This window comes from Tenrec ecaudatus, chromosome 11, assembly GCF_050624435.1.
Source record: "Tenrec ecaudatus isolate mTenEca1 chromosome 11, mTenEca1.hap1, whole genome shotgun sequence".
NCBI classification, from domain to species: domain Eukaryota; kingdom Metazoa; phylum Chordata; class Mammalia; order Afrosoricida; family Tenrecidae; genus Tenrec; species Tenrec ecaudatus.
The window spans coordinates 48,602,378-48,627,281 of NC_134540.1; the positions used below are offsets into that span (position 1 = coordinate 48,602,378).

Consider the following 24,904-nt stretch of genomic DNA (forward strand, 5'->3'; position numbering starts at 1 on the left):
TTCGTCCCGTGGTTGAGCACGCCAAGCTCCTCTGCTGGTTCCCTGTCCTGTGATCAGTGGATCTAAGCTGTGAGGAGCAGAGAGAGGCAACACGAACGGGCTCTCTTGGCACCCTGTGAAAGAAAAATACTCTGTGTGCTAGGAGGTGATTCTTACACACAGCATTTAATGGTGATTGTTTGCCAAGATGCATATTTGAGTCTCTCTGATTTTCCTTGTGAGAGGGTAATTTTATGAACTATAATTCTTGTCTGTAACGGAAAACCTAAAATATTTTATTCAGCTGCCCAGGAAAACTGTTACTACACCTGGTATTTTCTCAAATGATGCGTATTAGTCATTTTCAAACTCTCTGAAAGCTTTTGTGGGACTCTGTTTAAATGAAATATCATTCATATGCCCAGTGGTAAAAATGATAGTGGCAAGCAGGTATTTGCACAGAGTCTGGGGACACCACTTGGTTCCCCAATCCTCCCTTCCCAGGCCCTTGCTCCTGGCAAAGTAGTCTCCACAGAGTACAGTTTGAAATCCCAGCTCTAGGTAACAGAACCCTCCGAGTTAACTTTTCGAATTTGTGGTGAAATTGTAAATGGTGGAGATATTGCACAACTATGTTCAACTTTCATACAAAGTTTAAGAGGGAGGATTCTCCCATCTCGTTTAATCACTAAAGAGATCAATGAAAATGTATGGAGGTCATGGAGATTTCACGGCACAATGACAAAAGCAGAATAAACCCTGTGGGCAAAGAGAATGTTTCCACTGATCCCCAGAGCTTCCCACCAGGAGTCTGCCTGATGATGACTGTGATCTCGGAGACAGATGCTCTCACTGCCCACCCGTAGGCTTAAGAACCTTCCAGCGCCTTAGACTTTCATCTTGCTCCCTGTTGGCAGACCTTGCTGTGCGTAATGCTGTGTGGAGTTTTAGGCACAAAGCAAAATGTTTCTGTGACTGCTTTCTGTGGCACTGTACATTTTTCAGGATGTAATTTTCAGAATGTGTTTTACTTGGAGAATCAAAACTTAATATCCAAAAAAAATTAATGACTTTTATTGCTTGTCTTCTCCTTCCCACCAAGGTCATATGGGAGAGGATATTTATCTGGTAGTTCATATTAGATTAATTTTATTAAATATAATGTTTAAACTGTTCATTTTGTTTTGTTTACTCTGAAATATTTTGTAATGCAATAATTCTTTATAAATCTTTTTACTAAGCCACAACTCTGCCATCAAGTCAATTCAAACTCATAGCATCCCCTGTAAGACAGCACAAGACTGCCTTAGGGGTTTCTGAGACAATATCACTCTACGGGAATAAAAAGCCTCACTTTTCTCTCACACAGCACCTGGTGGTTTCAAACTACCAACCTTGTGGTTAACAGCCCAATGCAAGCCCTCTACATCACTAGGGCTCGTTAGTTTTTTTATAGTGTTCTTTCAAGTTTACCTCTATAGCCACTGCCTTTTGGAAGGCTAGATAAAGTTCGTTAGGAATCTACAAAGTACAACACAGGTAAAGATACATCTCCTTTTACCATATGAAGTTCAGTCATATTGGAATTTTCCTAAGGAATGTGTTGTGTTTTTGTTAAGCAGTATAATGCTCATAGCCTTGGTACAGTGTTTTAACAGTTTCTCCCTCATAATTCCATCTTCTTTCTAATCAGCCTTTGTGATCTAATCTGAGAGACACCACGTTTGAAATGATGCTTCAGACTTCCTGCCAGAGGGGATACTATTAAATCCTCATATTGAGGACGGGGTTGTAGGGGAAGGGGCCCACAGGGAGCAAACAGGAAACAACCTACTGGTGGAAGAATATTTTATATGCCTATATGCTAACGTGCTTGGTGGTCTGATATTTACAGGAGATTAGCAGTAGCAAGTAATTGGCAAGGAACTACTAGAGACTGGAATGCTGGCAGAATCAAGGGCTGGCATCTGATAGTCTGACAGCCAGAGAAGTGCACACGACAGCACAGGGGGTAGCTTAAGATGGAGATAGGCCCGCGAGGGTCAGTCATATTAAGAAGATGTGCAGTCATCACCACCATTTGAGAACATCGTGTTAGCTTCTCATTCCTTCCAAACCTGCCCTGCTAGTTCTCTGTGTCTTCCTAGCCTGGATTTCATATACAGACAACCATACAAAACACAAACAGGAAGCAAACCAACTGACTGAAAATTCCAACCACGCTAACTAGACAAACCATAGAAAAACTTCAGTCGAAAAGAAAGCAGAACATATAAAAACTGAAGCAACTTTAAAAAGGGTCAAAAAAAGGAGATCACATGATAGATAGGCTATTACATTTTAACCTAACTGCCCCTGCCGTACTGGACTTTACAGTGCTCTGTCACGTCTGTTCTTATCACTCAGCTGTGGTCAGAGGGATTCCCCAGAGACAGTCCTTATGGGGACCCTCAAATTGGGTGTGGGGCTTCCACTGTCACCCACCGCCATGTGCAAAGTGAGTTTTCACAGTTTAAGCTCTGGTGTAATTCTCTCCTTTGGATTTGCACTTTGTTATTTCAGTCCTGTGTCCTGCCACGTGGACTTAGTTGACAGCACACTGATACGGCTGTTTGAAGACGAGCCTTGGAGACCTCAGACGCTATTCCTCCTGATATGCAGGCACCCTCTGATTTCTCCACCACACTGTGTTATAGCGCACTGTCTTCAGTGGTCTCTTCAGGAGGGCGAGCATCAAGCGAGGCCCTGCCAGAAGGACTAATTGTTCTTAGTTTAGGGCTAGAATTAAATGCAAATCCATTTTTATTTCTATGGTTTATATATGTTTCATTTTAGAGACATTATTTTATGTTAGAGAACAATATCAATCATCCCCCTAGAGTATAAGGTAATTCTATTGATAGATAATTTTTAAAGTCAGAGGTATGTAATACATTTTTATTGAAATGCACTATATTTATAATATTAGCTATATACCAAGTCATGCTAATCTTTTATATCATCTGATTTAATTTTAAACGAATCCTGAAGAGTTGGTTTCATTATGTCTATTCTACATGTGAGGAAATCAGAACTCCAGGGACAAAGATCCTCTGCTAATGAGTGGTGGAATCAGGATTTTGAACCCAAATCTGAGTAACACTGAAAACATGCTCTTTGACACCAGCCAGTGAGATCACGAGGTGCCAAAGGGACCAGGTATAAGGCATCATGCAAAAAATATATATATGTGTGTGTGTGTATTTATATACACACACACACACATACATACCATATTGAATGAAGGGGGAAGTGCAGAGTGGAGACCCAAGGCCCAAGTGTCGGCCACTGGAGATCCCCTCATAGAGGGGTTTAGGAGAGGAGATGGGTCAGTCAGGGTGCGAGGTAGTACCGATGAAGAACACAGCTTTCCCCCAGATCCTGGATGCTTCCTCCCCCCGACTACCATGATCCGAATTCTACCTTGCAGGGCTGGATAGGGCAGAGGTTGTACACTGGTACATATGAGGGCTGGAAGCACAGGGAATCCAGGGTGGATGATACCTTCAGGACCAAGGGTGTGAGGGACGATGCTGGGAGAGTAGAGGGTGAGTGGGTTGGAAAGGGGGAACTGATTAAAAGGATCCACATGTGACCTCCTCCCTGGGAGAGGGACGGCAGGGGGGGGGGAGACTTCGGATGGGGCAAGATATGACAAAATAACAATGTATAAATTACCAAGGGCACATGAGGGAGGGGGGAGCGGGGAGGGAGGGGGAAAAAAAAGAGGACCTGATGCAAATGGCTTAAGTGGAGAGCAAATGCTTTGAGAATGATTGGGGCAGGGAATGTATGGATGTGCTTTATACAATTGATGTATGTATATGTATGGATTGTGATAAGAGTTGTATGAGCCCCTATTAAAATGTTTTAAAAAAACATGCTCTTTGTCACTGTCCTATCGTGTATGAGTCACTCATGTTAATTAAATTATTTAGAACCTGCTGACAGCTACCCTTTACTGTAAATCAGCTACTATCCCTATTTGAGACCCAGAAAAGTAAAGTCATTTATGGAAGAGCAATTAAGTAACAATAATAGTATTTTGTTGTTGTTGTTGCAGTTAATTTTTCCTCCTTGTCTGGAAAATGTACTCATGAGGAACATTTGTAATACTAGATAAATAAGATTTTACCAAGTACTTTTAGCCTTTTTTGTTTTTGTTTTTCTTCCTCCTCCTTTTTGGTTAGAATATAGACTATTGAGACAGCCAAACCCTTAGGATTCTCACAAACCTAGATTAATTATGAGAGGAGGGACTTTGAGATCTTGTGTTGAAAGATGGCATTAATAACCAAACTGTTACTGCACACTGGCCTAGCACTTTCTAGGTATTGACTCGTTAGCTGTGCTCCATACAGCAGGTGTGTGAGAAATGTATTGTAGTTAGCTCCATTGGAGAGCTAGAAAACGGAAACACAGACTAGTTAATAGCTGAACAAGGGTAACCAAGACTGAAGCCAAATCTCATCCAGTAGAGTCAATTATAACTCATAGCCACCCTGTAGAGCAGAGTGGAACGACTCCAGGGGCTTTCCAAAGACGTCAGTCTTCATAGACGCAGTCGGCCACATCTCTCCTGTAGAGCAGCTGGTCAGTTTGAACCTCATGCCTTTTGCTTAGCAGCTAAGAGCTTAACCAGTGCCCCATTGGGACATCTACAAACCCCAATTCATAATGGCCCTGTTGGACAGAGTTGGACTGCTCCTTGGAGTTTCCATGGCTGTAAGTCTTCATTGGAGCAGACTTCCTCATCTTTCTCCCGTAGTGGGTTTGACCCACAGACCCTTCAGTTAGCAACCCAAAACTTAACTCACTATGTCATCGGGAGTCCTGCAGATGGCAGGACCAGGCTTAACTCAGGCAGTCTGGCCCAGGAATCTCAGTACTTATCTGCTACATTTTATATATAACCAGGCTTCAAAAGTTCATGAAAAAGTTCCATTGTCTTTCAGTTCCATTCTTCCACGAGCTTTCTGATGCCCCTTCATCTATTACCTTTTCCTCAAAGAACTGGAAACATAAATTTTCATAGCCTGTAAACGACAGCATACATACTCTGTATATTGTGTTTTGTTTTATTTTTTAACATGGGTTGAGATGAAAAATTAGCATTACAAAGGCCTAAAGAAAATATATTCAACATTGAATCAGTGATTTATTTTTATTGGTGAAATTAAATGAAAAGCTGTAATTTCATATGTGTCCACAAGATGGTGAAATTTTCATTAATTTTTCATTTTTAAAAATTCAAATTGTTAATTTATCAACCACCTGACACTATTTACTTTAAGCACTTTTCATTTATTTTTACAGCCCATCTGCGGGTAAGGCCAAGATTAGAACAGCCCACAGGAGAATTATGATTTTGAACCACCCTGATAAAGGTAGGTAGAATGCTTAGTTTTCTGACTTAGTAGACTAGACTATTCTCTGAATTCCTTTCCATGTATTTAAACTTATAAATGGTATGAAAGTGAGATAGAAGGTATGCGCCTCGAGCGTTGCGATTTTTCTTCAAAATAAATGAACCTCTGGAGTGGAGCTCAGTGTCCCCCAAGAAGTGATGCATGTGTATTATCAGCTTTTGATAACCTTACTGTTGGTTTTTGGTTTTTTAACATCCATAAACACCTAAGCTCTGAGGCTCCTAGCTAGCATTTTTCTTGAAAAGGCGAAAACATGGGATGTTGACTCTTTGATTGTACAAACTGATTTGGGTAACCTGACTTAAATATGTTTAACCTTTAGCATAAAAGCACACATGTAGAAGGTAAGCTCCGAATTTCTGAATGTAATATATCTTAGATTATTCTGACTTTTACAACTCTCTTTTGGAAAGCTCTGAGACTGAGCCATTTGTTTTAACTGGCCAGGTTTTTAATGTAAATTTATCTTACAGAGAGACAATTATTATAACTTTAACTACATTACAGCTGCTGGAGAGAGAAAGCCCATATGCTCATTACTCTTTCTGCTTCAAAATCACAGATGGTCGAAAGTTGCACTGTATTTCAGAAGTCAAGGTTGTGGGGGCGGGGGGAGAGTTGGCAACAGATAAAGGGTTTCTTGGATTCTTATGTATAGACTCAATTTTCTAATTCTTTTGCGGAAAAAATTAAAAATAAATTTTGATTCCTACCCATCTACTCATGATACCAAAATAGAGCACCCCCAGCTTTTCCACTAATCACGCTATAAGAATTTTTTTCACTAAACATCATCTCCCGTGGTTTTTGCATTTGCTGTCCTGTGAAAAGAGGTTATGCTTACAAGTTCTAAGCAGCTTCAACAGTCATTGGCAGATCTACTCAGTTAATGTCCTTTGTGTGGTGGGCTTTCAGAGTGGTGACGGTCCCTGGGTTCAGAGCGCCTGACTTCCTGACAGCATCTCTGTGCCCCTTTAATATCATGTAAATTGGCCCTCACTGTGATGTGTTAGAACCAACCCTTCCATGCAGCAAATTCCTCCTCACAACCACCTTCTCGTGCTTGCACGGGCAGCATTGAAATCATTGCAAGGATGTGAAGCCTTTTCTTGCACTAACCCTCTGTCATTGTGTCATATCCAACTCCTAAGGACCTTGTAAGGTCGAGCTGCTCCTCAGGGTTTCCGAGACTGTAAAGCTTTACCGGAGCAAGCAGTCGTCTCTTTCTCCCTCGGAGTGGTTTGTGGGTTTGAATCACTGACCTTGCAGTTAGCACCCCAGTGCTTCCCCTTCTGGGCCACCAGGACTCCTTGTCTTGCACTAGGTAAAGCTAAATAGTGAACAAGAGCTCTCTGCCTCTGTTCCCACTGACTTACAAAAACAACGCACAGCCACTCTTAGGAATGGATCTTGTCTGGAACTGGGACTACCTGTCATTGATTAGAGAACCGGTGTCTGAGTGCCTCCGAGGAGCCCTCTTCTTCAAACCGCCTCTTTCCCTCCCCGGTCACGTGGACGGCCTGCTCTGACTGATTGCAGTGGGATCCATCACTCCTGAGTCTCAGATGACTGACACGCTGTGGAATGTGCCTGCTGACATGAAAGCAAACTCAAAAATGTGTATTTCTGGAAACCATTGAGTAAAATAGAAACTATCATAAGATCCAGTAATATTTAAACAATTACTTGATTTATTCAAAGATAGCATCTTTTTAATCCTTTTTTGTTACAGGATGTAATATAGAGTCTTTATATGCCTTTTCAGAAGAATATTTGTTTCTAGTCAAATCACTTATTTAATTTAAGAAAAGATGCTTTTAGTCTTTGTAGATTAATGTACTCTCTTAAGAATATTGTATAAACTGTGGCCATTTCCTCCATATAGTCGCTCATTTACCCATAGTTTAAAAAAAATGAATAATGCAGTTTTAGAAGTTCATAGACTTTGTCAGACTCATCCATAGACTCATAGTTAAGTCAGATTCACAGTTAATTGTAGTGAACTAGGTGGGGCAAGAGGTAGGGGGGAATAAGGTCAAAGTGAGTTGGGACAGGATAGCTCATGAATTGTCCCTTGAGAGGAAATTATTGTTTTCATTGAATGGGAAGAAGATAATAGATTCTTTTTCTTTTAAGAGGTAGAAATCCTTTGAGCCACGGTTAAGGATAGGCACAAGGATAGGATTCACAGGTAAGTGTAGGGTTTGGGTTAGAGATCAAAGAAGAGTTAGGGATAAAGCTAGGGTTATGGATAGAGTTGGGCTTCGAGCTAGGTTAGGTTAGGGTTCTAGTTAGGTATATAGTTAGGGTTAGGTTTGAATTTGGACTAGATCGAGGACTACAGCCAGGTAGGTGTAGGAGTAGTTAGGATTAGGTGTAGGAATTGAGTGCTAGGGTTAGAGTAAGGGTTAGGACTAGCGATGGGTAGTGCTGGAGCTAAGATTACGTGAAGGATTAGATTTGAGATAAGTGTAGTGTTATCCTTAGGATCTAAATAGGAATCGTTTTAGAGTTGGGTTTAAGCTGTAGCTAGATTAAGGGTTAGTAAGAGGGTAGTAGAGTTAAGATAATGTATAGGTATAGTACTGAGATAAATTTAGGCTTTGGGATAGAGTTATATCTAGGGCTATGACAGGATTAAGTTTAGGGATAGATTAAAGGATAGTGTTAGGGATATGATTATGACAGGATTAGTGACAGAATGTGGTAAGGATACAGATAGAGTTTTCTGTAAGGCAGAGATTAGGGGTGGGTTAGGGTTAAGATTAGAATTAGTGCTGGAGTTAGGACAGGGATGGTATTTGCTTTTCGGCTAGACCTAGGGCTAATGACCGGACTAGGTTATTTATTAGAGTTAAGTTTAGAATTAGGATTAGGGTTATGATTAAGGATAGGGTACGGGTTAGAAATAAGTCCTCCCTCAATTTAAGCACATGTTCTAGTAGCATGGCATTCTGTGATGCTCACCTTCCCGACATGATGGCCGAAGACAAAATGGGTACATAAGCAAATGTGGTGAAGAAAGCTGATGGTGCCCAGCTGTTAAAAGATGTAGCATCTGGAGTCTTAAAGGCTTGAAGTTAAACAAGCAGCCAGCTAGCGGGGAAGTAACAAAGCCCACATGGAAGAAGCACACCAGCCTGTGTGATCACGAGGTGTCAACGGGATCAGGTATCAGGCAACAGAAGACCCAAAGCAAACAATCATATCAAGGTGAAAAAGGGAGGTGTGAAGTGGAGACCCAAGCCCATCTGTAGACACTTGGGTATCCCCTCACAGAATGGTCACAAGGAAGGAACTAGCCAGCCACGGTGCAGTATAGCACCAACAAAACACCCAACATTCCTCTAGTTCTGTAATTCTTCCATCCACCCACCACCATCATGACCTCAGTTCTGCCTTACGAATCTGGCTAGACCAGAGCATATACACTGGTACAGGTAAGAGCTCTCGGCACACAGAATCCAGGACAGATAAACCCCTCAGGAACAATAATGGGAGTAGTGATACCATGAGGGTAAGGGAAAGGTGGGGTCAGAAGGGGGAGAAAGGGGGAACCAATTGCAATGATAGGCTTATAACATCTCCTGCCCCCAAGGGGATGAACAACAGAAACATGGGGGTGGTGTAAGATATGAAAATAATAATAATTTATCAAAGGTTCAGGAGGGTGGGAATGTGAAGGAGGGAGGAAAAAAGCTCATACTAGGGCTCAAGTAGAAAAAAAAATGTTTTGAAAATGATGGCAACATATGTACAAATGTTTTGATAAAATTGATGTATGCATTGTTCTAAGAACTATAAGAGCCCCCAACAAAATGATTTATTAAAAAAGGAAAGAGAAGGATTAGTGATAGGTTTAGGATTTGCTTTATTCTAGGATTAAGGGTTAACAATAAGGTTAGAAAGTATTAAGGCATAGGGAGTAAAATTAAAGCAAGATGAAAGGTTTTTTTTAAGTGCATATTTTAGTGTCAGTTATGAGCTGTCCATTTTAGACCATTAACTGCATTCAGCAGTTTAAACTGCTCATCTGCATCTCCCACTTCCCCCAGGCTATATTCTATCCCTCCCTCCTCTTCCCTAATTTCTCGTTTCCCTTTGTTGGACCTCCGTCGTTGCCTACCTCCAGTGGGAACCTTCCAAGTCTGTTCCCTTCTGTAGGTAAGTCTTAGTTTTGGTTTTATTCTTCTGGCCATGGTCTCATACAATATTGTCCATTCTCTTGACTAACTTCACTCAGCAAGATGCCGTCATGTCACGAGGTTCATCCTGGGTTTTAGGGATGCCTCGTATTCCCTTGTCTGTATATACCAGTTTCACGATCTGTTCTTCTCCTGTAGGGCATTTGGAGTGTTCCCAACTTGATTGCCTGCTTTCGTGAACATCGGGGTGCATATGCCTGCTCGTGTTTGGCTCTTAGTTTAGGGGGTACATACCCAGCACAGCGGGATTGTTGGATGGTATGGAATTTCTGTGCCCTCTATTTGAGGTAGTGTCATATCTCTTTCCACAAGGATTGTGCATGTTTACAACCCACCAGCAATGTGCAAGAGTTCCTACCTCTCCACACCCTCTATCTAGTACAGTGGTTTTCAACCTTCCTAATGACTCAACCCTTCCTTTAAGACAGTACCTCATGTTGTGGTCACCCCCCCCAACCATAAAATTATTTTTGTTGTTACTTCATAACTGTCATTTTGCTGCTGTTATGATTCGAGCGACCCCTGTGAAAGGGTCATTAACTCCCAAGGGGGTCTCAACCCACAGGTTGAGAACTGCTGCTCTAGCATTTGTTTTTGTTTTTAATTGGGCTATCATTGTAAGGTGATATCATTGTTTTGATGTGCATCTCCCAAATGGATAATGATTGTGAGCATTTTTTCATAAGTTTGTTAGCGATTTGGGTATATTTTTTTGTGAACAGTCTGTTTACATGTTTTACCCTTTTTAATTGAATTCCCTTTTTTTCTAATTGAGATAATATAGTATTCTATAGGTTTTGGAGATTAATTCCTTGTCTGTTGTGTTATTGCTAAAGATTTCCCCCCCTCCCCCCGGTCTCTGAGTTCCTTTTTGGTGAAATCTTTCGATGCATAGAAGTGTCTTTATTTTCAGTCGGGCCCGCCATCTATCTTGCCTTCTACTGTGTGGGTTTCTTCCATTGTATTTGATGGTATGCCTCTCCCCACAATAGGATCCTTAAGTCCACCTCTCTTTTCTCATTGATGATCTTGATAGTTTTAGGATTTGCATGTAAGTCTTTGATCCTTCTTGAGTTCATCTTCATACCTGGGGTGAAGTATGGGTCCTGTTACCCCTCTGCAGATGGAGATCCAATTTTGCCAGGACCATTTATTAAAGAACCCCTCCCTCCCATTTGGAGTTTTTGCCCTTTGTTGAAGAACAGTTTTCTGTAGGTGGATGGGTAATAGATTTTTAACCAAACTGCTCATTGTCATTGGATAGAAAGGGGCCAATAGTATGTCTGGAAGCCTGGGAATGGGGATCTTGGAATTTTGCCTCTCGTTCTTCATGTATTTGCTTTCTCTAGATCACAATGGGATGTTATAGGCAATTCAGAAATGTCAGTCCTGTCCCCTGTCCCCAGTGCTTCCCAGATTCATGAGTCTGTCTCCTGCCATCCTCGTAGTTTTCCCGAGTCTATCTCCCCACCCATAGACTAAAATTGGAATTTTTCTATGTGTGATCAACTGTAATTTGTTATACATTTCATTATCAGCTTAGGTAAGCAGTGTGACACCAGAAAATTAGGTGTGGGAAATGGCTGAAATAATTTTTTTTTTTGGTAATCAGTACTAAATGAGCATTCTGACTTGTTTGGATAAAAAGTAAAATTTGCTCTCTCAATTTAGTGAGATAAAAGGTTAATGAAGTAAACATATCTCGGGGCCCTGATTTAGTGCTTTCAAAGTAAATCTTTCAGATTGCTGCTGGAAGAGACCAGTTGCTATGAGCAGTAGTTTGACATAAATGCCCAGCAATCACAGGAGGGAGGAGGACAACCTGGGGATGTGAAAGGCCTCAGAGGTATCGTGTCGTGTTGCTCAGACTGCAGTCTGCCTCAGGGCCAGTCCAGCCGGCTCCTCGTGGGCCGTAGTGGAAAACACGCAGAAGCAGAAAGTGCATGTTTGGAGACCTTGATCTCAGAGGTGGGATACTTTCCCATTTTACAAACATGTGGAATCCACCACAAATTTGAAATTAAAACCATAAATTAATAAAAGGACTTTGCCCTCATGGTTTGAGAAGCACTCATTTAAACAGTGCTGTTCCCTAAGCTTAAAGGACTTAGGGGCTGGGGAAGGGTTTTGGGTTTTTTTTTTTTAGCTCTCCTTAAAGACTTTTCTTTCTTTCATTCTTTTTTTAAAAATCATTTTATTGGGGGCTTGTACAATTATTTTTCTTTTTTTATTAAATCATTTTATTGGGGGCTCGTGCAACTGTTATCACAATCCATATGTACATCCATTGTGTCAAGCACATTTGTACATTTGTTGCCATCATCATTCTCAAAACATTTGCTTTGTACTTGAGCCCTTGGTATCAGCTCCTCATTCTTCCTTCTCCCTCCCCACCCCACCCCCATGAACCCTTGATAATTTATAAATTATTATTTTGTCATGTCTTACACTGTATGATGTCTCCCTTCACCCACTTTTCTGTTGTCTACCCCCCAGGGAGGGGGTTATATATAGATCCTTGTAATCAGTTCCCCCTTTCTACCCCACCTTCCCTCCACCCTCCCGGTATCACCACTCTCACCACTGGTCCTAAGGGGTTCATTTGTCCTGGATTCCCTGTGTTTCCAGTTCTTATCTGTACCAGTGTACATCATCTGGTCTAGCCAGATTTGTAAGGTATAATTGGGATCATGATGGTGGTGGGGTGAGGGGGGAAACATTTAAGAACTAGATAAAAAGTTGTATGTTTCATCGGTGCTATACTGCGTCCTGACTGGCTTGTCTCCTCCCCACCACCCCTCTATAAGGGGATGTCCAGTTGTTTACAGATGGGCTTTGGGTCCCCACTCCGCACTCCCCCTCATTCACAATGATAGGATTTATTGTTCATTGATGCCTCATACCTGATCCTATGGACACCTTGTGATCACACAGGCTGGTGTGCTTCTTCCATGTGGGCTTTATTTTTTCTCAGCTAGATGGCCGATTATTTAACTTCAAGTCCTTAAGACCCCAAATGCTATATCTTTTGATAGCCGGGTACCATCAGCTTTCTTCACCACGTTTGCTGATGCACACATTTGTCTTCAGTAATCTTTCCAGGAAGGTGAGCATCATGGAATGCTAGTGTAATAGAACAAAGTGTTCTTGCATTGAAGGAGTACTTGAGTGGAGGCCCAATGCCCATCTGCTACCTTAGTACTAAACCTATAAGTGTATGCACATAGATAAGATTTCCCCATCGTCATATGTACATATATTTACATATGTACATGCCTGTATTTAGACCTCTATAATTGTCCTTTGCCTCCTAGATCTTTCCTCTATTTCCTTGTACTTTCCGCTTGCCCCACTATCATGCTCAGCCTTCATTTGGGTTTCAGTAATTCCTTTAGGTTACATTGCCCTTGATCAAGCCCTACCAAGCTTCCTACACCCTCTTTGCCATCGATTTTGAATCACTTGTTCCCTTTTCCCTGGGTTTCTTAACACCCAATTCCTTCCCTCCCACCTACCCCTCTGGAACCATCGTCCTGTTGGTTTTTCCTCCAGATTGTTTATCCAGCCTATCTTATCTAGATAGATCTATAGAGACAATAGTATGCACAAAAAAACAAAACAGAGTAAAACAAAGCAACAAAAGAAAACAAAATCAACAACAACAACAAAAAGGAAAACTGTAAGTAGTTCAAGGTCTGTTTGTTGACCTTTATATGTGTTTTCTGGTCCAGTCTGAAGGGGTGCCACGCCTTGGCCCCACAATCTAGTTTTGGTATTCCCTGGGAACATCTTTGCTCTGTTTCCCTTGCTGTTCTGTTGCACACCCTTAGTGTTTCGCCTCAGTGTGGTGGGGTCAGATCAGGCGCAGTTCCCACACTGTGTCTGCAGTGTTGTCCCCTGTAGCACTATGGGTCAGTGAGGGGTGTCTGTCTCTTAGTGTGGCTGGCCGTATGGTCCTCTATGTGCATTGGCTTCTCTGAGCAGGAATGTCAACATCAGGGCTTGGTGGGCTATGATCTGTTCCTCTCTCTTTTCCTCCCGCTTTATGTGCTCCTCTGTGCTCTGATCAGACACGTCCCTCTCCCTGATCTGTAGCTTCAGTGCCGTCTCCTGAAGTGACTTCTTCTACAGGGAAGGGGGGCTGCCCATGTTGTTGGGATTGGGCCCGACCCCTCAGATCTCTCTTTTGGTTCCCTCTCACTCTTCTTTAATGGTGTTTAAAATGAAAGTAAATTAACTATTGGGATTAAAAACAAATCAAAAGTAATTATATTACTGAATGGATTTTCTCTAATTACTTTGACTGTAGAAGAGGCTGAATTTGACATAAAGCTTTAGTGATTATATAGCTTGTTATAATGTATTACATTTTGCATTTAAGAGAAGTACTGCAAGCATGCAGCAAAGAAAGACAGGATCACCAAGAGTCAACATGGACCTTTGGGTGGTGAAATGTTTTTCAAAAACTAGTTGGCATTGGCAGCACGGCATGTGAATATACTGAATGCCACTGAACTCTCCATTTAAACTGGCTGCTTTTTACAAAGCAATTTTCAAAAGCCTGCAGAAAATAGAACTTAAAGGTTTTTTAAAAAAATGTTATAAGCTTTCTCAACATCAGCTCCATCATGGTCAAGATACTTTTGAAAGCCAGGCTGCTAGCCCATCTCTAAAGACTGAGGGTCCTAAGAATTGAATGCCAATCGAGACTTCTTACATTATTAACTTAAGGAAAATGGGTTTCCTGTTAAAGACAGTTTAGGATTAGGAAACAAAACCAGTCAGCAGGAGCTAATTCAGGGCTGTGAGGTGGATGCCCAGTGCTTCCCTGTCACTAAGACTTCTCCTCAAAGCGCTCACAGTCTCTGTTGCCATTGATAAGAAGGGTGAGCCCCACGCATTGTCTTGTCCAGTAGGACTCTCTCCTGAAGCTTTCCCAGGGTTTTTCTGCTAAAGCTTTGGCTAACTTTCTCCAAACAGTATCATGATAAGCAAATGTTATGCTTCTTTGGCCCTTCAAAGAGTCAGCAAGCAAAATGCCTCAAGAATCAAAATAACAGCAAAAACAACAGTTGCAATGTGAAGACTTTTTTGCAAGAAAGACAGGACATTCCACTCCTTTGGAAGAGTTGCAGTCTCAGAAAGCCACACGGACAGTTCTACCTTTCCCTAGAGTCTCTGTGAGTCAGCATTAGCTCACTGGATGCTTTGTCTGAAACGCTTCTGCCCTGGCGGCCATGGCTCTGATGAGCTCTGTCTTCAGGATCACACTGGCAAAGCCATTTTTCATCTCTTTGTACAGTTCTTCCAGAAAATACATCAGAATCTTTGTCCCATTTGTTAATTGTTGGTCCTTTTCAATTAGGACAAGGACAAGATTAAATAGTTTATCGATTAAGTGTTTTCTCCAAGTGTGCTGCTGCAGGCTTCCTCTTCAACATCGTCTTCTCTCTTCTTAAAATGAGCTGTCCATGTATAAATGACCGATTTCTTCGGAGCGTTGTCCCCATCGACTTGTCATGAACAGCCAGTGATTTCGCCATTCTTTTGTACCCAAGCTTCCCCATAAATCTGACGTCTGTTCAATTCTAGCAGAATTCATTTTGTCCTGATCAAACTGATATTTTACCCTTCTAGTGCCTCAAACTAGATCCTATTCAGACATGTTATAACAACTTAATATAAGTTTATTTTGCAAAATTTGTAAAAACTTTGATTCATAGTTTTTTCATAATACAGATTTTTCCGTGGACTTTTTTGAAGAACCCCTCATATGTTGTGTTCTTGTGTCTTTGCTTCCGCATTCTTTGGGTTCAATTTGCTGCTGCTGTTGTTTTTAATGAATATTAGATCACGGTTTCAGTTGTCATCCATTTCAAAATACTGTGCTGTCCCTTATGAGTTCTTTTCCCTGGAGATTACTTGACTTGTATGCGCCTCATTTCCAAACAACCAGGGACTTTCTGGTTGTCTTTGCGTTGATGGTTTGGGCAGAGAATCTATTCTGACTTCACGTTTTTGAACTCTTTTGAGCCTTTTTCTGTGACCCAGCATGTGGTCAATTGAATAATCTGTGAACAATGGCATAGAATGTACATTTACTCAGCAGCTTGAAGTGCAGTGTTCTACAGGCAGGCAGCATAATGCTTAACCTCTGTTCAAACGCATATATGCTGTGATCTCGTAAGGCTTCTGTTTTTGTTTGCTCTAGAAGGAAAGCAGCAGGTGTTGTGTTTATTATTCCCCCTAAGAGTTTTAATTCCCCAAGCCCAGAGACTCTTGCCAGATCATGCGCAGCAGAGAGGCAGGTGAGGCAGAGGTCATAGCTTTGAGAAGGCTTCTCTGACTTTGCCCAGAGACCCTCTGTACCACAGAATGGAACATCACCTGGCCCGCTGCCAGCCTCCGAATTGTTCTGGTGTGTGAGCCCACGGTTGCAGTGCCTGGGTCACTCCGTCTTGTCAAGGGCCTTCCTCTTTTTTGCTGCCCTTCTGCTTTACCAAGACCCTTTCCAGGAACTGATCTCTCCTGACATAATGTCTAAAGTATGTGAGAGGAAGTCTTGTCAGCCTTTCACAATTTTGTTTGCATGTAATATCAATGGTATTTTTCTGTAGTGTGCATATTCTCTTGGGTCACCTTTCTTTGGAATGGGTACAAATGTGAATCTCTTCCAATCAGTTGTCTAGGTAGTGAGTGGTCTTCTAATCTCCTGGCATAAACGAGTCAGTGCTTCCAGTACTTCATCAACATCATCAGCATTTCAGTTGGTATTCCATCAGTTCCTGGAGCCTTGTTTTCACTAAAGCATGACATTTTAGCCAAATTCCATGTAGCTTGGAATTTTTCCTTGAATACTGCTGGTTCTTGATCATATGCTACTCTTGAAATGGTTGAATGCCAACTAGTTTGTTTTTTTGTGTTTTATTTTTTACAGACTCTGTGTTCTTTGCATTTTTTTTTGATGCTTCCTGCACCATTCAGTATGCACCAGTGGATGCTTTTTGCCATCCAACCTTTCAGTATTGCTATTGGAGGTTTGGATTTTGTCTTTGTTTGTAATATGCTGAGCATGCTATTCATTTTTGTTTTCTAATTCTAGGTCTTTGCATATTTCATGACAGCATTTGACTTTGTATTTTTGAGCTTCCCTTTATTCAACTCTTACACTTCATCACTTCTTTTTTTAAAATCGTTTTATTAGGGGCTCATACAACTCTTATCACAATCCATACATACATCAATTGTGTGAAGCACATCTGTACATTCACTGCCCTCATCATTCTCAAAACATTTACTCTCTACTTAAGTTCCTGGCATCAGCTCCTCATTTTCCCCTCCCTCCCTGTTACCCCTCCCTCATGAGACCTTGATAATTTACAAATTATTATTTTGTCATATCTTGCCCTGTCCAACGTCTACCTTCACTCCCTTTTCTGTTGTACATTCCCCAGGGAGAAGGTCACATGTAGATCCTTGTAATTGGTTCCCTCTTTCCAACCCATTATCCCTCTACCCTCCCAGTATTGCCACTCACACCACTGGTCCTGAAGGGATCATCCGCTTTGGATTCCCTGTGTTTCCAGTTCCTATCTGTACCAGTGTACATCCTCTAGTCTAGCCAGATTTGCAAGGTAGAATTTGGATCGTGATAGTGTGTAGGGGTGGGCGGGGAGAGGAAGCATTTAGGAACTAGAGGAGAGTTGTATTTTTCATCGTTGCTACATTGCACCTTGACTGGCTCGTCTCCTCCCCTAGACCCCTCTGCAAGGGGATCTCCAGTGGCCGACAAATGGGCTTTGGGTCTCCACTCTGCACTCCCCCCCCCCTCATTCACTATGGTAAGATTTTTTTTAAAACATTTTATTAGGGGCTCGTACAACTCTTATCACAATCCATACATATACATACATCAATTGTATAAAGCACATCTGTACATTCTTTGCCCTAATCATTTTCTTTTTTTTTCCCATTCTTTTTTTTTACATTTTATTAGGGACTCATACAACTCTTATCACAATCCACACATATACATACATCAATTGTATAAAGCACATCCGTACATTCTTTGCCCTAATCACTCTCAAAACATTTGCTCTCCACTTAAGCCCTCTGCATCAGGTCCTCTTTTTTTCCCCCTCCCTCCCCGCTCCCCCCTCCCTCATGAGCCCTTGATACTTTATATTGTTATTTTGTCATACCTTGCCCTATCCAGTCTCCCTTTCCCCCACTTCTCTGCTGTCCATCTCCCAGGAAGGAGGTCACATGTGGATCCTTGTAATCAGTTCCCCCTTTCCAACCCACTCACCCTCCACTCTCCCAGCATCGCCCCTCACACCCCTGGTCCTGAAGGTATCGTCTACCCTGGATTCCCTATGCCTCCAGCTCCCATATGCACCAGTGTACAACCTCTGCCCTATCCAGTCCTGCAAGGTAGAATTGGGATCATGGTAGTTGAGGGGAGGAAGCATCCAGGATCTGGGGAAAAGCTGTGTTCTTCATCGGTACTACATCGCACCCTGACTGACCCATCTCCTCTCCTAAGCCCCTCTATGAGGGGATCTCCAGTGGTCGACATTTGGGCCTCGGGTCTCCACTCTGCACTTCCCCCTTCATGCACTATAGTATATATATATATATATATATATATATATATATATATATATATATATATATATATATATATATATATACACACATATACATACATACACACACACACACACACACATATATATATATTTTGCATGATGCCTTATACCTGGTTTATGGTAAGATTTTTTGTTCTGGTGATGCCTTATACCTGATCCCTTCAACACCTCATGATCATACAGGCTGGTGTGCTTCTTCCATGTAGGTTTTGTTGCTTCTGAGCTAGATGGCTGCTTGTTTACCTTCAAGCCTTTAAGATCTCATACTCTATACCTTTTGATAACTGGTCACCATCAGCTTTCTTTGCCACATTTGCTTATGCACACATTTGTCCTCAGAGATCGTATCACCTCCACCCTTCTGGTATGGCCACTCTCACCACTGGTCCTGAAGGGGTCATGCACCCTGGATTCCCTGTTTCCAGTTCATGTCTGTCCCAGTGTATATCCTCTGGTCTAGCCAGATTTGTAAGGTAGAATTGGGATCATAATAGTGGTGGGGGAGGAAGCATTTAGGAACTAGAGGAAAGGTGTGTTTCATCATTACTACATGGTTCCCTGACTGGCTTGTCTCCTCCCCACGACCCTTTCGTAAGGGGATGTCCAGTTGCCTACAAATGGGCTTTGGGTCACCATTCCACACTCCGCCTCATTCACAATGATATGGTTTTGGTCTTTGATGCCTGATACCTGATCCTATGGACACGCTGTGATCACACAGGCTGGTGCGCTTCTTGCATGTGGGCTTTGTTGCTTCTGAGCTAGATGGCCGCTTGTTCACCTTCGAGGACATCCAGTAGTTCTATGTGTGTGGTCTTCTCAAGAGAATTCTCTGTTTTGTGTGACACACACAAACACACACTTATATTGTTTTCATTTTTAAAGCATATATTCATTGGAAATAGCATTCTAGGCTGGTAATTTTTTAGCCTTTAAAGATAACATTTCTTTGTCTTCTATCATTCTTGTTAAGAAGTCGGCTGAGGGTTATATTGTTGCTAATGTGTCTATCTCTTTTAATGTTTCCCCCCTGTGCTGCTTTTTTACTTAGTGTTTTTTCTTTTTTATTAATAAATCATTTTATTGAGGGTTCTTACAACTCTTAGAACAATGCATACATCAATTGTATCAAAAACATTTGTACATATGTTGCCATCATTATTTTCAAAACATTTTCTTTTTGCTTGAGCCCTTGGTATCAGTTCCTCTTTTTTCCCTCCCTCCACTACCCTCCCACCTTTGTGGACCCCTGATCTATTAAAAATTATTATTATTATTTTCCTATCTTACACTCCACTGTCTCCCTGTGCCCACATTTCTGTTGTTTGTCCACCTGGCAGGGGGTGTGCATTATAGTTGGTTCCTCATTTCCCTCCTCCATCTCTTCCCACCTTCCCCCTCCCTCATGGCATCGCTACTCCCTTTACTGTTCCTGAGGGGTTTATTTGTCCTGGATTAGCTCTTATCTGTGCGAGTGTACCGTCTAGCCAGATCTGTAAGGTAGAGCTGGGGTCATGATAGTGGGTGGGGATGGCGTTAAAGGACTAGGGGAGTGTGGTGTGTTCCATCAGTGCTGTGCTGCACCCTGGCTGTCTCGTGGCGGGGAGGAAGCATTAAGAACTAGAGGAGTGTGGTGTGTTCGGTGGGTGCTGTGCAGCACCCTGGCTGTCTCGTGGCGGGGAGGAAGCATTAAGAACTAGAGGAATGTTGTGTGTTCGGTGGGTGCTGTGCTGCACCCTGGCTGTCTTGTTCTTCCCTGTGACCCTTCTGTGAGGGAATGTCCAAGTGTCTACATATGGGCTGCGGAGTTGGTCTAAAGGTTATGGGTTGTTGTTAAACTGTTTAGCATATTGGTTTTGGGTGTCCATTCAAACATCCATCCTTTGCATTGGTATATTTATTTTGGGTCCTCTGATGGCTTATACCTGATCTCGTTGACACCTTGTGATCACTCAGGCTGGTGTGGGCTTTGTTCCCTCCCTCCTAGATGGCTGCTTGCTTAATTTCAAGCCTTTAAGACCCTAGATACTCTATCTTTTGATAGACAGGCACCATCAGCTTTCTTCACCACATTTGCTTATGTACCTATTTTGACTTTAGCAATCGTGTAGGGAAGGTGAGCATCACAAAATGCCAAGTTACTAGAACAACATGTTCTTGCATTGGGGGGAGAATACTTGTGTAGAGGCCCAATGCCCATCTGCTACCTTAATACTTAGCATTTAAATAAATGTACATAGACCTATATCTCTATCATTATATGTTAATATATTTACATATGTACATGTCTGTCTATACCTCTATAAATGTTTTTTGCCTCCTCATCTTTCCTCTATTTCTTTTTACTTTCCTCTGTCCCACTATCATGTTCAACCTTCATTCAACTTTCAGTACAGTCTGTCGCTACATTGCACTTGATCAAACCCCATCGGGCATGGTAGCCCTCCTTGTCATTGATTTTAGATCTCTTACTGTTCCTTTGCGCCAGGGTTTGTTGGGACCCCTCCCTTTGTCCCACCTCCTTCTCTCCCATGGCCCCCCAGAGCAATCAGCCGTGTTGTTTGTCTCCCTGGGACTGGTTATCCTGCCTATCCTATATGAATAGACATGAGAAAAGGGAAAAAGAAAGAGTGGGGGAGGGAGGCCTATAAATAGTTCCAGGTCTGTCTGCTGACCCTTCGGTTGGATCTGGGGAAGTGTTCTACCCTGCCCACCAATTCCGAGGTCTGTTTTGGGATTCCTCAGTTACTCCATTGCTTTGCTCCCCTTGCTGCTCTGTTGCGCTCCCTTTGTGTTTCACTCCATGGGTTGGGGGAGAAGGGGGTCCGACCGGGCATACTTTCCAACTGTGTCTCCAGTACTGAGAGTCAAAGTGCTTGAATGAAGGGAGAAGTAACACAGAACATTGGGCTCATTCTGACACACCTCCCTTCTCACCAGTCTCAGGCCCCCAAGGCTTGGCTGTCTGGTGGACCTCCTTTACTCTAGCCCTTACATTCTTAAACTTAATTCAACTACTGAAGTTGGTGTTAGTGGGAGGGTTGGTCTGAAATATGACAGTTCACGACAGCCTTTGAGCTCGCTAGAATGAACAGAACAGCTACAGGTATATTTAAGAGAAGGGCCCAAGGAGATGTCAAGAGGAGAGTAAGTATGCCAATGGAATGGAATCTAGAGGATTCCTTGACAGTGGAGCGGTATTAGCAATTCAAGAACATAGTGTTTCCATTAAATATAGTATATAGCATCTAATATTGTCCTATAGATCAAGATTCAGTGCCAGAAACGAGATATTTTAAACAGGAGAATATTGACTATAGGGGTGTTGTGCTTACAGATAGCTGGAAGCCCTTAAGGAGTACATTTCTAAGCTTGCCCGCTAAGAGTGAACAAGAGTTGACCTGTCCATGGAGCTGTCCCTGGACGTGTGGTCGAAGCACAGAGCTCAGCCAGTGCTACACTCGTCATGCTGGCAGCTGTGTGAGAAGGGAGAGTCTCTCTCCCCCTTCATCTGCCACGTGCTGCCACGCAACTTCTAACTGATCAGACCCACCTGTGGAACGAAACACTACTTGAAAGGTATAGGGCAGTGGTTCTCAGCCTTCCTAATGCCGCAGCCTTTCATACAGTCCCTCACGTTGGGTTTCCTCCCAACCATAACATTATTGTCGTTGCTGCCTCATAACTGTTATTTGCTACCGTTATGAATCAGGCAACCCCTGGGAAAGGGTCGTTCGACCCCCAAAGGGGTCGTGACCCACAGGTTGAGGACCGCTGGTAGAAAGGAATTGTAGCTTTGGTCTAAGAACTTTAAAAAATACTTTTCCAATATGAATGGAACGGAAGTGAAGCCAAGAGAGCCAGTTTGCTGCTTCAATCATGTCCTTAGGAGCCCTGCTGCTGTCATGGCGTCTGATTGGGCTGCTCTCCTGCCGGAGGTTCAAATCCGCCGACGGCTCCTTGGGAGGAAGATGGGGCTTTCTGGTCTCATAAAGAGTTACAGTCTTGGAAACTCCCAGGGTCGTTCAGCCCTGCTCTTTAAGGTCATTGTGGGTGAGTACTGGCTTGATGGCCGTGAGGTTGGTCTCTGGGTCTTATAAAGCCCCAGTGGCACTACATCTAAGCACTGGACTGTCGACCAAAAGACTAGTGGTTCCAGTCCACCAGTTATTCTGAGGGAGAACAAGGCGGCAATCTGTATCTACTAAGGGTGTAACCTTGGAAACCCCCTGGGGCAGTTCTACTCTGTCTTACAGGGCGGAATCACACGATGGCGGTGGTTTGTCTGTTTCTTCCTTGTGTCACACTCGTAAAGTTAACCTCCAGCTTCCTGCAGTTTAAAGCAGATGAACTACAGAGAATTCAACAGTGTTCCGAATAAACTGTACTGTTGTTTGTCCCTAACATTTCCATTAACAAATAAAATGTTTAATTAAGACTTTGTTTTTGTGCCTTTTTCTTTCAACGACTAAATGAGCATATTATGACCTGAGAATTTAAATGTCCAAATCAATCCACTAGTGGTTATACTTAGGTTTAATTAATATTTTAATATTTGTTGAAGGCATACAAGATGTCTGACATTACCTTGGTAACTTTAAATTTTTAATAAGCAGCTTACCAAGATTGATATTAATTAATTCCAAGATCATTTTTAATGTCGATCATGAAATCAACATATCTCAGAACCAAATGCATATGTAAGGCTTTCATTGACTTTATTTGTATTTCTGAACATAGATCCAAGGATACTCTGACACAGTTTGAAGTGTTGATAGTGATTCAGATCTCGATGTAAACATGTCAATGATATTGCCAAGGGCACGAAGCTAAATATAGCTTTCTGCAGCATCGCCTCTTTGACTACACTGTGTTCATCTCTTTCTCGGCTCTCTCTTTCTTCCTCCATTTACATTGGAAATAAGGTGGTATGATATCAATAAAAGCAGGACCATTTATTTGCCCACTGCTCTCAAAATGGCTTTTGGTGTGCTATAAGCTGAGACCTGGCGGTGTTTTCACAGCTGTGGATGGTTTGCATTGAAGGGGAAATAAAAACAAGCACAAAGACACTGGTCAGCTCTGCTGTGATTGTGAGCCTGAGCGTTAGCGATGGCAGTGTTCAGGCCAGAATGTAGGTGTCTGATGCTGAAATAGCTTCACTGTGACACTCTGGGGCTAGTGCTTTTTTGTGTCAAATGGGCTGTTGGTGATTTATAAGGAATCTGCATTTGATATTCACTTCAATTTTCTGCTTGCTGTTTGCATTAGAAATAATTCATTGCAAAGAACTCTGAAAGAGGACACAGACTCCAAGATTGCACTCTGTAAACATTCTCATAGATCGGCCCAGGGCTCCTTTAAAATGATTTCATTGCGACTCGCTTGTTCGTTTATGCGTCTTTATTAGTCAACGTGCTGGTTAGCATCGGCGCGTGCGCAGTCAGCTTGCCTCACAGGTGTTTTCCTTTTGCCCGGATATCAGGTTGCCTGAGACTTGGAAAAACCCCTCGTGAACTGATTCTCTCGCCATAAAGCTACCCTCCCTCGGTCAGTTCTCTGCAGGAATCTGTGCTGAATGTAGACCGGTGAAATATTTGAATGGCTTTCCAGTCATTCCCTAGTCCTGCTGTCTTCCAGTATTTTCCTCAGAGATTATCTTTGATCATTGGGGGTCCATAGTACTTCATGAAGCCAGCTTAATCTATGCTGTTTTGATTTCCAGCCAGCTTACAAAGTCATTTTTCAGAGGATGGATAGGTGGTGAAAAATCAGAGATTTATAATGAGAGTGTTTTTACTGTATTTGGGACTTTAAAAATGTTCAATAATGAAATGTCCTTTAATCCATTTCTTTTTTGTTCCCCCTTCTCAGGTGGATCTCCTTACTTAGCAACTAAAATAAACGAAGCTAAAGACTTGCTAGAATCAAGTACCAAACATTAATTGATGCCCAAGCAGGAACCTCAAGAAGAAATCAGGTGGGAACCTCACTCCAAATGTCCTGCAGATTAATTCAAACTATAGTCCTCATGATCTTCAGACATGGACGATTGAGCTACTTAGCAATAAAAGATGGACAGCCTTGCTTTTGAACATGGCTTTTCTTTTATTTTTGGGTTTTTTTTTTGATAGTGAGAGAGTGATTGTCAGTGAGTGAGAGTGAGTGTGAATCAGTTAGAGTGAGTCAGTGAGTGAGTGAGTTTGAGTGAATCAATGAGAGTGAGTGAGTGAGTGAGTGAGTGAGTCAGTTAGTCAGTCAATGAGAATGAATGAGTGAGTGAGTGAGTGAGAATGAGAGAGAGAGAGTGAGTGAGTGAGTGAGTGAGTGAGTGAGTGAGTGAGTGAGTGAGTGAGTGACTCAGCATGTCTTTTCAAGAAAGCCCCGTAACATTGGATCAGGGCTGATGGTCATGTCAGAGAGGCCGTCATTCCCTCCTGATACACACGATTGGACAGAGCACACTCTTCAAGGATGCCGTTGGGTTGCGTGCACAGCATGCTCAGCTGCTCTCCCTGCGTCTGATTGCACTGCCATGGAGCCTCGTTTCCTCGGAGGGACTGGGGACGCTGCCCCTCTAAGGTCCTTTAAATGTTTCCAG

General features: G+C 42.4%; 1 protein-coding gene across 1 annotated transcript in view; it reads left to right on the forward strand.

Moving 5' to 3' along the window:
* The window catches only part of DNAJC15 (DnaJ heat shock protein family (Hsp40) member C15), a 70,673-nt gene extending 46,275 nt beyond the window's left edge, over nucleotides 1–24,398 (forward strand). The window contains exons 5-6 of the mRNA XM_075563631.1: nucleotides 5,335–5,405; nucleotides 24,178–24,398. Coding sequence (XP_075419746.1) covers nucleotides 5,335–5,405; nucleotides 24,178–24,248 — 142 coding nt within the window. The 3' untranslated portion in view covers nucleotides 24,249–24,398. The remainder of the gene's footprint in view (nucleotides 1–5,334; nucleotides 5,406–24,177) is intronic.
* Nucleotides 24,399–24,904: the final 506 nt, after the last annotated feature.